The 16471-nt window shown below is 36.1% G+C and overlaps 1 protein-coding gene across 2 annotated transcripts; it reads left to right on the top strand.

The window, feature by feature from the left end:
* The first annotated feature begins 1596 nt into the window (after positions 1 to 1596).
* LOC130825297 (uncharacterized) lies at positions 1597 to 15750 on the top strand. Of its 2 annotated transcripts, none has more exons than XM_057690447.1 (8): positions 1597 to 4113; positions 4878 to 5010; positions 5120 to 5199; positions 5884 to 6122; positions 9654 to 9740; positions 10909 to 11008; positions 13304 to 13508; positions 13592 to 15750. In XM_057690447.1, the coding sequence occupies exons 1-8, from the start codon at positions 2020 to 2022 to the stop codon at positions 15181 to 15183; spliced, it is 4530 nt and encodes a 1509-aa protein (XP_057546430.1). In that variant the 5' UTR covers positions 1597 to 2019; the 3' UTR covers positions 15184 to 15750. The 2 variants fall into 2 exon arrangements, with proteins under 2 accessions (XP_057546430.1, XP_057546431.1); XM_057690448.1 differs by having other exon boundaries at positions 13628 to 15750.
* Positions 15751 to 16471: the final 721 nt, after the last annotated feature.

Genomic DNA, 16471 nt, shown 5'->3' on the forward strand with positions numbered 1-16471 from the left:
ATACATTCACTTATTTGTGAGTTGCCACGTAGGCCATTTGTTATAAATATTATATTTGGATAAGAGGTCTTGGTGTTTTCAACAACCACAAGGACTGAACATCAGCGAGCATTATGGCATTTTCATTCGAGTGTTTAATTTTTCTCCTCTTCGAAGAACAACATCATAGTTCGGGCTCTCAGCTGACCCGCTCGGGTGACATGCTCTATATGGATTTTTTATTTCTTTTTTCCTTTTTTTTTATTTCTTTTTTCCTCTTATCTTAATTTTAGGCTTCTTTGACATTCATGATTAACCTTTCTTGAATTTCACATCATGGCACACTAGCCTTGAGATGTCGCGTCATGAATTTTAAAGGGAAAACAGGTAAAAATTACGGTGTGAAAAATTACACAAACATTGTGAAATTCAAGGGATAAAAGACTCAAAATCCAAAAATTAAGGACCAATTAAGAAAAAACTCGTGCCATATTCATGACATAAGTTCGTTGGATCAATGTTATTTTAGTTTCCACCACTCAATTTTGTGTTTCTTTCTAACTTTCTTTTCCTTAAAGGCTAACATCTTGAACAATTAGTTTTGTGTGTGTGTTTGTGTGTGTGGGGGGGGGGGGGGGAGTTGGTGGACACTCTCCTGATATAACTATATAGATTTGACAGGTAAACACTCTCCTGATATACCTATATGATTTTGACGACTGCTTCTATCTTTACTCCTCGTTCAAAAGAAGCCTATTTTGATTGTTTTGTTCTTGTTTTAAAAGTCACCAAATGACCGTCTCTCTTCTTAAATTTTGTGTTAACAACCGAAAGTTTGTATAAAAGTGCAAAATTCAAGATGTACTTTCAATCTGGATGTTTGAATCCTTAACCATACCTTCTGTGGATGCTTTCGTAACCATTACGACTTGTCCTTATGTGCCCTTATAATCATCCAAGATATACAATCTCTTGATTGTCGAGATATTTTGCATGATATAGTCTAAATCCTCCCAAATTTTTTCTTTTGAGTGATTTCACACTTCACACTTGTGTTGCATAGACTATTATAAATTTCAAAATCTCTTTTCTACGTACAATCTTCACTCTTATAGTCCTATCGTTTTTCTTACACTTATACTACATCGTTATCTATGTAGGACCCGCGGGCAAAAGAGTTTTTAATTTTATAATTAAGTGAATAGCTATTACGTATTTTTATGTTCTTATATATTGTTAGTTCATAATTTACGACTTTTCATATTGTTTGAATTAAGGCTTTAGTATGATTGTGTCTTGTGTGCTATATCGAGAATAGCCAATTAAAAAGATCAAAGATTTGCCACACCTATAAGAAAAGTAGAGCTAAACATGAAAATAAAGATACGTACTTGTGATCTGAAGTAAAAGCTAGCATGGAAACAACTAATCTCAAAAAATAAATTAAAAAAAATTGTATATTTATGAAATAAGTTAGCGGACGGGTTTATCTACGAGTATTATTTTGTGCCGCTATCCACCATGTTTAACTTAGCGGATGGGTAGTATCTGTCTATTTTTTTAAATTATTGTCTATGCCCACCCATTTTTCAAGTTGGGTGGGTTGAGCCGTGGATACTGGATAGCCCGGCCATGAAAAACTCATTATGAAGTTGCAAGTTATCAATCCAATTATCCTGCAAAAAAAAAGCACTCTTTTCCTGCGCACCTGGAAAATTTGTTCGTTCTCATTGATCACTGTTTTTCCGGTTGAATCGCCTCTCTACGTCTAATAAATATCAGTTTCACACCTTGATTTCCCTCCTCGATTTAGGGCTTCTTTGCTTAGAGGTACGAATTTCTTGTATACCTTAATTTTGTTAAATAATTTAGGTTTTTGGGGTCCAATTGAGTTTAGATCTGAGATTGCATGCTTTTAAAATTAGTTTTATGGCTCCAATTGTAACTCTTAGGACTGCCATTTTGTGTTTATTGGTGAAATTGATTGGAATTTTGATGTGAATTGGGAATTTTTTTGGGGGATTTTGAATTATTAATGAAATGGAGGGAAGAAATCGTAGTGGCAGCCGTTCAGATGGTGTGGTGAAGAATAGAAGCTCCTCAGGTTGTCTCATCATCAAGAAAAAGTCAGATGGAGTTGGTGGGTTAGGATCTTCAAAAGGTTCAAAACTTCATGAATCCAAGAAAGAGAAGAAACGTGCTAAATTAGATGTTAGTGACTCACTTTCAAGTGATGATGAAGAGCTTTTAGAACTCTTTCCGAAGCATGGTGTGAGGGGGAGGACTGGTGCTTCACTTGTTTATGAGAATGATGATTTTGAGGATAGGAGTTTTGCTAAAAATGGTTTAATGAGGGATGTTGTGCCTAAGGGAAGGATGCTTGACATTTATGATTTCGATGAGTACGACGATTTAAGTGAAATTGAAATGTCAAGAATGAATCATCATGACAGTTGGATTGGAGGGGGTGGAGAGAGTGGCTCAGTGCCGGGGATGAAGGATGATAAGGAGATAGAGCTCGAAAGTGGATCGAGTAAGGGAGATATTATCTACAAGAGGAGGAGGAATTCATTTCATGGTGGTTTTGGGATTGATAAGATTAGAAGTGGTGATATTTATTCTGGTAAACGAAGATTTGATATGAGAAATGAGCTTGCTGTTTCGTCGGGGAAAGGAAGATTTGGTGTGTTTGATGATGCTATTAGGTTACAGGGCAAGAACGGTGTACTCAAAGTAAAGGTTAAGCATACAGAGGATGTTCAAATCAAAGGAAACAATGTAGGTTCTAGGTCCCAACAGTCAACTTCAAAGAAGATTGGAATCCATTCTTCACCATTTGTAGAGAAGAATTTGCCCAAGAAGCCGACTGCTTTTAATGGGGTACGAAAAAATCAACAGAGAAAACGTAAACCTTTGCCAACCGAGAGTAGTGAGGAGAATGATGAAGAAGCTGAGGATAGTGATATGCCTCCGAAGCTGCAGAGTGAGAGTGCATCGGTTCATCCGTCGAAGAAAAGAGGGAGGGATGGGGGTAGTATGCAGTCCCCTCAGAAGGCACAGCCAATTAAGATGAAGGAAGGAAAAGTGAAGCGTGGTAGTGGTACAGAGAAACAGTTGTTACGTGAGAAAATACGAAGTATGCTTATTGATGCAGGTTGGACAATAGATTATAGACCTAGGCGAGGAAGAGATTACTCTGATGCTGTTTATGTTAATCCTACTGGAACAGCTTACTGGTCAATTATAAAAGCTTATGATGCACTTCAAAAGCAGCTTGAGGAAGAAGGGAAGAACATGAAAGCCAGTGTTGAATCCTCGTCATTTGCTCCAATATCAGAAGATGTATTGAGTAAACTGACGAGGCAAACCCGAAAAAAGATGGAGAAGGAACTGAAAAGGAAGAAAAGGGAGGAATCTGGGGGTAAAGGAAAGAAAAGTTTTGGTAGTGACAACTTTGATGAGGATGAGTCAGATACATATAGTGGAGGCAGTGGAAGACATGATGATAAATTGTGCTCATTCATAAAGCGCAGTGGTAAAACCATGAAAGGTTCAACAAATAGTAAAATGTTGGAAAGGGGTAAAAAATCATCCTCTATGTCCAATAGGTTCATACATGGTAAGAAGAGTAGAAAGATTGGCCGATGTATGCTTCTAGTTCGTCATTCCGAGAGGGGGTTGGATTCTAAGAGTGATGGGTTCATTCCATACACTGGAAAGCGTAACTTGCTGTCATGGTTGATTGATTGTGGAACTGTGGAGCTGAGTGAAAAGGTGCACTACATGAACCGTAGATGCACACGAGTGATGCTAGAAGGTTGGATCACAAGGGAAGGAATTCATTGTGGTTGTTGTAGTAAAATTCTTACTGTTTCCAAGTTTGAAATTCATGCGGGGAGCAAACTTCGTCAACCATACCAAAACATATATTTGGGTTCTGGTGCTTCCTTAATGCAGTGCCAGATAGATGCATGGAATAAACAAGAGGAGTCTCTGCGTAGTGGCTATAATAAAATTGATGTCAATGGGGATGATCCTAATGATGATACCTGTGCAATCTGTGGTGATGGTGGAAATTTGATATGTTGTGACAGCTGTCCATCAACATTTCATCAGAATTGCTTAGGCGTTGAGGTAAAATTGCTGCTTTACTCAGTGTTATTCGGATCTGGATATGCATAGAATGCATTGGTGATTTTTGTTTTAATTGACTTCTTCCTCTGATGTTATAATTTTACTGACCATTATGTTTGAGTGAAAAAATTGACAAAGAAAGAAAGAGTTGACTTGAAAGATGCTTTTCTGTTTTTTTGTTATGTATGCTTTGTTTGGGAATTCAATCTTTATGGAGCATAAATCTACTAAATGGGTTCTCGAGATAAATTGCCTCAACAAATAATACAGGGGAGGTTAAGGTTTGACATCGAAGATGAAAATAATATTAGGAATGAAGGTGATGGCTCCTTTCGACAGGGGCTTGATTTGACAAAGTGGACCTTTTATTCAGTTCTTCCCAGATTGATAAATTCTGCTCTATCTAGGAATAATAAATTTTCTCCTTTTTTTAAGTGCGCCATGTTTCCTTTTAAGTGTACCATTTTTTTGTATAGACCCTCTTTGGAGTGTAAAAGACTGTATCAACCATGTTCACACTATACATCTACATGAGAGTACCACACATGGCATACTTTGTCCTTTCACATTACTCTCTCATTTGAGTAATAGAATGTTGTTGTCACTTGTCATAGCGTAAAAACAAGGCCTCATCAACATACGCTCTCATTTGGGTGATAGAATGTTATCACATTTTGCACTATGCTGTTAACTGCTTTTCAGACTATCTAGATGATAAACCAAATAAGCTGCTTTGTTCTTATGAGAATGCGCTTTCCTTGCAGATGCTTCCTCCTGGTGATTGGCATTGTCCGCATTGTTCTTGCAAATTTTGTGGTCTTGCAGACATGAGTTTCACTGAGGGCAGTAATGGAAGACAAGATGCAGTGCTCACTTGCAATTTATGTGAGGGAAAATGTAAATATCGTTTTCTCTCATTCTTTATTAATGCAATACAATGTTCTCCTTATATTTTCTTGACTCCAAACCAATGCTTCTCATTCTTTTGTATAATATTATTTTTTAGACCATTCTTCATGTGTGGAGGGCATGGATGTTACTCCGAATAATTACAACCCTCCTTTCTGTGGGAAGACATGCCAAGAGGTATGTGACTTTCTGTTGTGCTATCTTTTAGCATTTATATTGTTGGTTGTCTTCTACTCTTCACACCATATTGTGCAAACGATTGCTGCTCTTGGCCCTTTTTTTTTTTAATTTATAATTATTTTTTCCTGTCATGATTGATGACGGCCTCTAGGAGAACTTATCAACTTAAAGATTGAGTGTTTGCAATTTGTGTTTATGTGGTCTTCTGTTCACTTGGTTTTAGGAGGTGTTAAATTTTGGCTGATTGAACTCCATTACTGGGATTTGTCTCTGCTTCTTTTGTGATATGTGTCTCATGTCATTATATGGTAAAGAAGAAAGATCCTTCTTTTGATTATCATATGTGAAACTATCATTATTACTTTCTGGTTAATGTGATATGTGTTGTGGGTTCAATAATATTTGAGACGGTCCATGTGTTCTTGTTATGGCAGAACATGTGTGCCTAACAAGAGCTTGTTGAGAATAAGGCTTTGGTCAGGGTTATCCTGTATATGGGGAGGTTTTCTTTTTTTTTTTTTTTTTTTTTTTTTTTTTTTTTGCTTATGTGGATATGTATTACAGCAAGTTTATGGTTATTTTGTTACCGGAAAAGGGCTTTACTTTTACTTATAATTTTTAATTTGCCTACTTGATTTTAAATAAATGATGTAATTCTAGTTACTTATCTTTTTTATATAGCTCTCTGAGCGCTTGCAGAAGCTTCTTGGGGTCAAACATGAACTTGAAGCTGGATTAGTTTGGTCTCTTATTCATCGGACAGATTTAGGTTCAGACTCGTCTGTTCCAGGTTTTCCACAAAGGGTAGAATGGAATTCTAAGTTGGCTGTCGCTCTGAATGTGATGGATGAATGTTTTTTGCCCATAATTGATAGGAGAAGTGGTATTAATATGATTCACAATGTTCTCTTCAATAGTGGGTAAGAATCTTTATGCTTGAAATGTGACTATGTCCATCTTTTCATATCAAATGTGTATTTGACTTTTAGGTTATGCCTTTTTATTGATCATCCCTTTATGAACCTAATAGAACTGCCAACTGTAAATTTTCTTGTTAGAGTGTTGGAATAACTTGGAAGTAATGATGAATTGTTCTTTTGACATTAAATCATGTAATTGAGTCACTTTTTCCATAGAATCGTGAGGTTTCCTGGTCTTAAAGGTGAAAAGAACTCGTGACACTAATTTATCACTATATAGTAGAATAACTTGCCCTTTTTACTAGAGTGAAGATGTGTGGACACGTTTGCCAACAATTGTTTTGTTCCTATGGTTACTATGTCATTATATAGTCTACAAAAATGATTTCAGTAATCAGTAACTTTTGTTAGATTCTTCTGATTGGCTGAAAGCCTGCTGTCTTTTGTGGTTTAATATGAAAGCAAGCTATGTGCCTACATCAAAAGTGTCAACATTGTTCTCGATGGTTGAAATATTAAAGCTAGTATGAAGGCAATGCACAGAAAATAACCTACAGATTCTGAAGCATAGTATGCCTAAATTAAAGCTATGTGTCTTTAATCTGAATCAATCAAATATCAAATTTCCTTTATCATAACACTGAGAAAGATTTCAATGACCTCTGAACTGAATTAGGCTCAAGCTTTGTATTTAAGGGGGACTGTGAAGTTTATTACAACCCACAAGATACATGAGCATCAGATATGATAGTTATTCATGATGTTATGTGCAAGGTGTTGCATTGTTGTGCACTTGTGCTTGTAATGGACACAGGGAGTTATTTTCTATCTAGGCTTTGTTCACTTTTCTTTATTTTAAGAACTTGTTACTTATTAGATCAAGTCAAATTGTGGAGATCTAAGTACATGAATCCACAGACTTCAAATGATAGGAAACTCTTGTCAATGATTTAGCTTATTGGTTTTGGATTGTAATGGTCTAGAGTAAATGACTCACTGAATCATTTGTGTTTCTTGTTTATATGAAGTTAAAGATAATATTTGCAATCAAGTGTCAATAAAAAATAACCTCTTCGTTATTACAAAGGAAAGGTTGTGTATGTCCAACCCCCCAAACGAGCCACTTGGCATTTGGGTATTGGCATTTTGCAGTTTGGTGGCAAATTGATTAGAGGGAAAGGGGCTGTATTCAAAATGTACAAACTTTTGAAGAATAGGAAAGTTGGTCCTTTTTTTGGAACTTTTAATAATCTATAAATAAGGCAGACCCTTATTCAAGTAATTAATCCTCTTTATAAATGAACACAAACAAATTATGTATGAAATATTCACGAGCATTTACAATTTGAACATAAGAGTGTTTGATTTTGGCTCATTTGATAAATTAGTTCCAATTTTCTGTTCAGACTTATTTATTAACTTTAAGATCGAGTTTTGACCCAGCCTGGTCACGAATAGTTTTCAAACACTTGGTTCATCTACACTGCTAGACACTAGTGCCCAAATATTATACAAGTCAACCTCATATTTATTACTTTTTGCCAAGGTTCATAAGATAGACATAGAGATTAATCCATTTGGGAGAGAAACACAATTAGATTTAGGTTTAACGCTGTGTGGTGCAGTGGTTACCAAAAGCTCAACATAGGCAAGCTTGTCAAGCAATCTCATGTGAAGCTCAAGTATTGCCCTTGAGCTACTGTATGTAAAGATTTTCGGAGAAAGGGAATACAATGGTAAAGTCAAAATTGGCTTGAATTTCATCTTTGTCTTAACAATTTAGATTCTAGCATAAGTAATGAATCTGTGGCACATATTGCTTTATCAACCCTAGATAAAAAGCTCCAATTCAAAGAAACCCTAAATAGCCGGTTAATTGTTAATTGCTAAATCCTGTTGGTTAGTTTGTGACAGAAATAGCCCACAAGCATCCTTTGGTGATGCCACACCTATTTTCTTTCTTCAATCTTTTTGATTTTTTAATCCTTTCATTGTCTTGTAACACTCTATTTAATTATCAGATTTAGTGTCTATTATAAACTTTTTTTTGAGATTCAGTGAGAGAAGAAAGGATAAGGATGAAGGAAAGGAATGGAAGAAAAGTAGAAGAATGAATATGATGATATGGTTAACAGCCTGCAAGTTGTAACTATTGAAAGCTTACATATTACTGAGAACTCGAGCACTCAGCTTGCATCCCCAGATTAGAAAAATTTGTCACAATTTCCATGCCTTTTTTACTACCCTTTTTTTTATGCGCACTTCCCTGAAGCCCATTTTTCTCATTAACTGAAATTTCCTAGCTCAATTAAATGTATTATATTGTATCATTTTACCCTTGAGTCCACTCTGGATGTGCAGCATACTTTGTTAAATGATGATTACTAGTAAGTGTTAGTTTTGATAGTGCGTTCCCAAGTCCATGTCTGCATTTTGGACCCTTGAAAACGTGTCCCTGAGTTCTGAAAATTTGAATTTTATGTGTTTGACACTTGGATCCATACTTGATTCGGACACCAACAATACCCAAGTCCTGTCATCTTAGGATAAAGGTGTATTTCTTGTGCTGGAGGCACTTGCCATGTGCCTCTGCTCTGGGACCTTTACGCATCATAGAAACCGTGGGCCACTGAAGATTAAGGTGAAGATTGGATGCTTGGGGAGGTAGGTAGGACCTAGGTTGATCTTTTTATCTCCCATACAGTCATGTCTCTTATCTACCCGAAGGTTGCAGTATGCAATGGGCTTTTAGGATAGAAAATCTTTAAGATTAATTCTGTGTGTAGACCATTATTATTAAAATTTTGATTTGGAACTACGATGCTACGATCAATGATCTGGATCTTAAGGATTGTAATGTTGATAGGATCTTAAAATTCTAATTGGAATTGAATTTTAACGAGTAGAATCAGAATATGATTCTACAATCTGATGCAACAAATTTAATCTCAATTATAATCAATTTTTCTTATGAACCATTTTTCACTAATTTCTTTTTCACGCACACGTATATTTGAAAATATTTAATACTTATATCATATTGTAGTTCTTCACTGATATGGAGTTTTTAAACTGATTATTGAATGCTTTTCCGCTTTATTCCTTAAAAATAAAATTAAAAAGCTTTATCACAATTGCAAACTTTTGAAATGAATACTTATGACTAGAGGCTCATCATCATCACACCTAGTATATCGCGCTACTCATAGCAACAATAATTAGAGTCTGATTGAAGTTTATTACTGAAGACTAATAATTGTAACATTTTTAAGTTCATTATATAACTGATTTTACTGATTCGATACAATCATATCCCTTGTATTCCAGGTAGGATCTCGCCTGACCTTGATAACCTTGGTATAGTCCATCTCAAAGTTTATGTGTGTTGTTAATATATCTTGAAATTTGGTTCTTTTCTTTGCTGGAACAATTTTGATGTCTAGCAATATGCTATGTTATTTTTGTACCAATGTCCTATATCATGCTGACAGAACCAGAGTATTGAACTGATTGCCTTTTTTCTCTACACAGGTCAAATATCACTAGACTTAACTACAGTTCCTATTACACAGCCATACTGGAGAAAGGTGATGAAATAGTATCTGCTGCTTCTATCAGGTAAGATTGCATAGCTTCATGGTGGTAAGAGTTGCTATGGTTTTTTGTTGACACATGCGTATGCTCCCATGATGATAGGTTATCGTATTGGATTGCCATTCAACAGATAAGTTGTGTTATTGTGATTTTTTGATTATCATGGTGGTTTGTACATGCACAATTAAACTGTATGGTTTATATTTGTTTACTATTCATCATCTCTCATGTCTCCCAACACCCTGAGGCATCGTAAAAGTGTAAAGATAACTGTGATACAGTAGTACAGAACCTACAAGCTAGAAGGGGGTGGCAGTATCAAAATTGGAATATTATACAATTAGATCCCCTTTGAACTATGCTCTTTGAGTGTTGGAGTTTAAGAATTTTAGAAAATATAGTTGAAGACCTTATAGTAACAGTGAGAGATTGGGAGAAATATTGCAACTTGAGAATATTTTACTTATTACTCATTACTCAATTCAAGTAGGTTACTTGATGAGCTGAGCTGAGCTGAGCTGAGAGCTAGGCCTAAAATTTGCTAGTTCTAGAAGCTTGAGCATACCTTTAGTTGTTATCATCCCTACTCATGAGTTACAAAGTGAAGGCCTAAGCCGCTTTTGACCATTATTGTTTGGTCTCTTCAGAGAGAATGCTTTTTGGTTCATTCTTTCAGTTTAGTTTGTTTAGGTCCTGTTTGGTATCAAGCCTCCTTAACCATTCTAGGTAGTGTCTTCATAGACAATACTTATAGTTTATGACAGTGTGATGTTAAATTAGTCATGATGATTTTAATAAGAGGTGGTTTCCATTTTTCCTTTGTTTTGCACAAAAACTGAAGTAGAAACAGAAAGCGATAATGAAAAGGCCCTTATTTTTCTTTTGGCTTCTGTATGTGTCATCAAAATCCATGAAATATATTCTTCTTTTGCTTTTCTTTTTCTCATCCCGCAATATCCTCTCATTTCACTGATATTCCACTGTTAGCCAAGTCATTTGACAGTATGATAAGCTTCTGCATGTTAGAAACTTTTTGCATGCTTGGTTTTGTATGATGATACAAATACAATATCCTCCCCCCCTTCCTGTTCGTTTCCTCCTTCTAGAGTCCATTAATTACTCATATGGCAATTATTTTATGTAAATTTTATCTTTCCGCTTAACTGAAATGTGTCGTCTTTCTTTGCTTCAGAATACGTGGTACAGACTTTGCTGAGATGCCATTCATTGGAACCCGTCACATCTACAGGCGACAGGGGATGTGCCGTCGCCTTTTCTCGGCCATTGAATCGGTATGAATTATAGCTGTCACGTATGCATTGTGCCCGATGTTTATGTTTTTTCATGGAAAAATGAATTTAATGGGACATTTTACATCGTAACTGTTATAGATGTCCTATGATCATGTTTTTACATGGAAAATGAAATTTAAAATATGGAAATTCTAACGATGTGCTATTGGCTTTTCTACATGGTAGACAATTTTTTAATTCACATGGTAACTCTGAACTATGGTACAATAGACTAACATGGCTCAGCTAATTGAGAAAGTTAACATGATCGTTAAAAATATGATATTACTAAAATTCCCTGAAGTTTTCTATCATCATAATCCAATCTAATCACCAGTAGTCCCCCTACTTGACCTTTATATCAATTATAATTCAGCTTAGTTAACGCTAATCCTAAAATATATGTTATTAATTATTATCAAAACTAAAAAATGCTATTCCTTATACAAATGTTTATTAAACATTATTTAACCTGGATAACACTAATTCTAATTAAAATGTTTACTAACTGTAATTTAACATATTACTTAAAACTAATAAAATTAATTAAAACTTAAATAAGCTAAAGAAAAAACCCGTCCTCCCCTGCTGCGACATCTGATCTTACAGTGGCAAAAAAAAAAAAACTATTTCCTGAAGTTCTTGAGAACTGAGTTCTCAATACAAAATGATCAGGAATATTAATGTTATTGAACAAGCCGTATTTGCTACACCCTGAACAATATATAATCAATTTTTCAAGTACCCTCCAACTTCTATCAATGAGAATTGCAGATCGAGCATCATTTTGGGAGCTCTAGTCTTACCAACGCTTTCCATATTACCCTCTTCAAAATCATCAGACCATTTACAAGCACAAGTGAAGGCTGCATTCAACTTAGGATTCCAATTAACTCGTTCAAAATTATGGATATTCGTTTATGCAATGATTAGGCAGAATTAATGGGTATGGATTTACGTATCCTATTTTAAGCTAGTACTCAGAAATTGAAAAATAGTCTAATAGGAAAATGAGACATCCAATGTTTATGTCATGAATGGCAAGCTTAATATTTATGGATATTAGTTCCTGAAAAAAAGATAATCATGAGTGGTTGTCTGTTTTTTCTATTTTGTTGAACTGTGAGGGAAGGGCAGAAATTGCAGGGAAAGGGGAGGTGAGGGTCGCTAGGGCTGCAGAGGAAGAGCAGGGAGATGATAGCAGGGAAAGGGGTAGAGGGAATGAGATGTGGTGATCCTGGCGAGCAGGGGAGGGGAGGGGGTTAGCAAGAGAGGGGATAAGAGGGTTGGGGAGAGGGTGGGCATGGGGCAGAGAAGGGGATAAGTTTATTAAAAGGTAAAGACGTAATAGACACATGATTTCTGAGGAGGATGCCAAATACTAACACAGGAGCAATTATGGTGTATTGGTATTTGATTCCTTCCATAATTAAGCAAGAGTGTTGAAGAAAAGAATGGTAAAGCATCTGTAATATGCTGTTAGAGGTCCCTTCTTAAATGTTCTGTTTATAGTAATGTGAGCTGATGTACAAATTTATGTTAGTTTACTGAATACTATGTTAGATACCTGGTCCAATCTTTCGCCCCAAAAAAGATAAAACAAAAAGGTTCTGGGCTGTGCATACTGGTTCTAAGGTTGCCAGTGTCATGATTTACTATGGATGCAGTACAGTGCAAACTCAAATATAATTAAATAGATTGCTTGAAAAGCTAAATAAGGAGCAGGTGGATTAGATTATAAACAAAAATATGATACGGAACCTTTTCTAGGGTGTTGGAAGTAAAAGCTACAAATTGTTAGAATGGAGATGATAGGTGATTGAATCATGAAGAATACGGGCATTGTTGGGTAGTAAAGATTGATTCCATTGGGTTTCTTATAATCTCTTGCATAAAGTATTGACTGCTTCCACCAGTATTTGTGGAGACTCCATTTGATTAAAACAAGGAATTCTAGTATATACCATGATGACAATTGTTTCTGTTTCCTACCAATGAATTTAATGAATATCTTGTGACATGTTTTTTCCGCTGAACTGAAATTATTATGATGCATTAATTGTTACCTTTTTTAGTGCTATTCAGATTCTTGTTTGTGATTAGCTCATCTTGTATAGCCATGTCCACTATTCTATGAACTTTTGTACAACTACCTGCTTTCTTAGATTTTTGTTGTCTGTTGAATATCTCCAGTTTCCAATAGAATACAGATGTTTAGATCACGTGGAATATGCATTATCATCAGTGTGTTGTATGCTTCGTACAAATATAATAATATGGTGTCTTCTTTATCAGGCTCTCCGTTCTCTCAAAGTTGAGAGGCTGATAATTCCTGCCATTTCAGAGTTGATGGATACCTGGACTATTGTTTTTGGTTTTTGTACTCTTAAAGAATCAGATAAACAAGACACGAAGATTGGAAATATGTTGGTGTTTCCAGGAACTGATATGCTCCAAAAGAAACTATTGGATCAAGACAGCCTTGAGAGAGATTCAGCTGGTAAGCAGTGGTTTGAGCATTTGATCATTCGAGTAGTGTTGAATTGAAGTTTAAATATGGACACCTTAATTTTGTTCTTGTAGCTGCTGATTCATTTGAAAATGGTCTCAATGCACCAGTTGTGCCCAGTTTGAGAAAGGAATCTGATTTGGACTCCCCTCCTGGGCCCTCCAGTGCTGCTCTGGAACCTGATGATGAGGAAATAAAAGATGCATCTGTTACTGATTTTGGTTCTAAAGATATTGTTTGTTCCGATGGAAATTTCTTGCATGGTGTTTCCGCAAATCATTGTGAAGAAGTTGATCCAACTTTGGCTACTGAAAACGAGAAGGAGAAAGATAAATCTATTCCTGATTTTGGCTCTCAAGATATGATTTGCACAAATGAAATCTCCCTGCAAGGTGCTTCTGCTGATTGTTTTGGGGGAATTGAGTCCTTTCCCTCTGAAAATGAGAGGATGAAAGACAAATCTGTTGCTGATAATTGTTATGAAGGCACAAATAGAAACTTCTTGCATGTTGACAAAGATACACCACCACCATTGCTTACAGAAAAGGATAAGAAAGAAAAAGCTATCTCTGATTTTGGCTCTGAACATATGATTTGCAAAAATGAAATCAGTGCTTCTGCTGATTGTTTTGTAGGAATTGAGCCGTTACCCACTAAGAATGAGGGTATAAAAATCAAATCTGTTGCTGATGTTGGTACTGAAGATATAATTTGCGCAGATGGGAATTCCTTGCATGGTGCTACAGATAATTGTGAATTGAAGCCGTCTTCACCCACTGAGAATGACGAGATAAAAGGCGAAACTGTTGCTGATTTTGGTTCTGAAGACATGGCTCAAACAGATGGAAATCATCTGCATGGTGTTTCTTCTGATTATTGTGAAGAAGTTAAGCCACCTTTGCCTACTGAAAATATGGAGATGAAAGAAAAATCTGTTTCCTCTTGTAGCGAAGAACCCGAGCCTTCTTTGCCTACTGAAAATGTTGAGGCGAAGAGCAGATCTGATTTTGATGGCTCTCAAAATAGGGTTCTACCAGAAGAAAAATATCTGTGCAATGCTTCCACAGATTGTTGCAAAGTAGAGACTTCACCTACTGCTTCCCCACATGAATGCAGTGACGAGAAGTCTACTGAGAATGAGGAGAGGAAGGACCCATGTGTTGCTGATTTTGCATCTCAAGTCATGGTTTGTGCAGAAGAAAATTTTGTTAGTAATGCTTCGTCAAATTGTTGCGAAGATGGCAAGTCTTTGCCTTCTGTTTCCCCGTGTAATTCCAATAATGAGAAGCCTTCTTTGCACGTTGTTTCTGACAGAACCAGTACAGATTCTGCTGATCAACCAAAGAACAGTGCGTCTAGAATTGATTTTGTAAGTTCTCAAATAAGAGAAGCAATGCCCATTGATGATGTGCCATGCAGATCTCCACAAGACCCTAGTGATAGCACTGTTGTCATAGAGAAGACAACGCCTGATTCTTATGGTGGAATTACCGAGCAGCCAACTTTGGAAGGTGACGGGCAGCATTTTGAAGTTGATAATGTTCAACCAAGTGATTCATCCTGGGAAGGTTTTGTCAATACCGAAGTTCCTCCCTCTATTTGTGACGATGGTAATATTGGGGCTATTTTACCGTCCACCAAGCTCAATGATCAAAGTCCCTTGTGATTTGGACAGAAGATGATGAGACTGGTGTGGCTTTTACTTCGACAGCCTTTAGGTGACGTCATGATCCTATATGTGCAAACCCTAATAGGGAGCTTTGCTTGGTCTTTTTGAATCAAGGATGACTTTTAGGAAGAAATTTAGGTTTCTGTAGTGTACCTTCATTTTTAATGTCCTCTGTTCATGAGCTTATTCCAAGTTTTACGTGCACTTAATTTTGTTGAGTTGTCCGAGCCATTTTCTTGTGCCGTCAGTAGAACTGGCTGTGCGTCAAAGACTTTCTTTGTAAAGGGTTCAATTAAATGGTCTTCAAAGGTTAGCTGACTAGAGGGTAGTCTACATCGATGCAGCAAAGTTTTGGAGATGGATCTTCTGCAGTAGATTTTGTAATGAACCCAATGTAACTTTAGTATCTATATATAAATTTGCGTATAGATATAAAGGGCAGTTATCATAGGCCCATTGTCATGTGTATTTTGTATTGGTTCGTCTCATGACAGCAATTGTTGCAGTTTATTTGTATGTGGAATTTTAACATGAATCTGATTTATGAAATTATCTGGTTGTAAACTGATTTTCGCACTATCTGAAATTTCCTACTCTATTCGGAATAATAAATTTGCTATAATTTGCTCCTCAGCTTAATTTCTTATTTTGGTCATAACTACATTCAATTATCTTGGTCTTTCTATAAATCTCATCCGCAGTTCTACCTATTTATTTAAGCCACATTCATTAAAATTCAGATTCTTTTTACCGGTTTACACATTTTTTTCGGTCCCCTGACGTTCAAATCGAGTATATTATCCCTTGAAAGGATGGGGTGCTACTCTTAGCTCAGCCAGTCTCTTGATATCCTCACAGCCTCATCATCGACTTCCTCTTGAATATAGTCAGTTATATCTTGCACATCACTATCGTTCCTCCTATATTTATCTAAAGCAGCAAAGTCGTTATTAGTGATAACAGAAGCTCTAGGGAGTAATATCATATTATCATGCCTCCTACCTTTCGATCTATAGGTTCGAAACCATCAGCATCAATCTCCTTTCCTTTGTCGTATTCCTTTGGCACTTTCGGAAAACATGGTCTTCCTTACCAGCTTTGCAACTAGCTATTTCATGCAAACTGATTACAAGAAAAATTCTCAACCAAGAAAAGACCCTTATCACACCAGCTGATGTTGGTTTAGATCTCAATTCATTATATTCAGAAACAATATGTACACATTCACTCAGTAACTTCAAACTAAATGAATAAAGCAATGACCAGACTGGAGCTTGAATACAAA

The sequence above is a fragment of the Amaranthus tricolor genome, chromosome 10, assembly GCF_026212465.1.
Source record: "Amaranthus tricolor cultivar Red isolate AtriRed21 chromosome 10, ASM2621246v1, whole genome shotgun sequence".
Classification (NCBI taxonomy): Eukaryota; Viridiplantae; Streptophyta; class Magnoliopsida; order Caryophyllales; family Amaranthaceae; genus Amaranthus; species Amaranthus tricolor.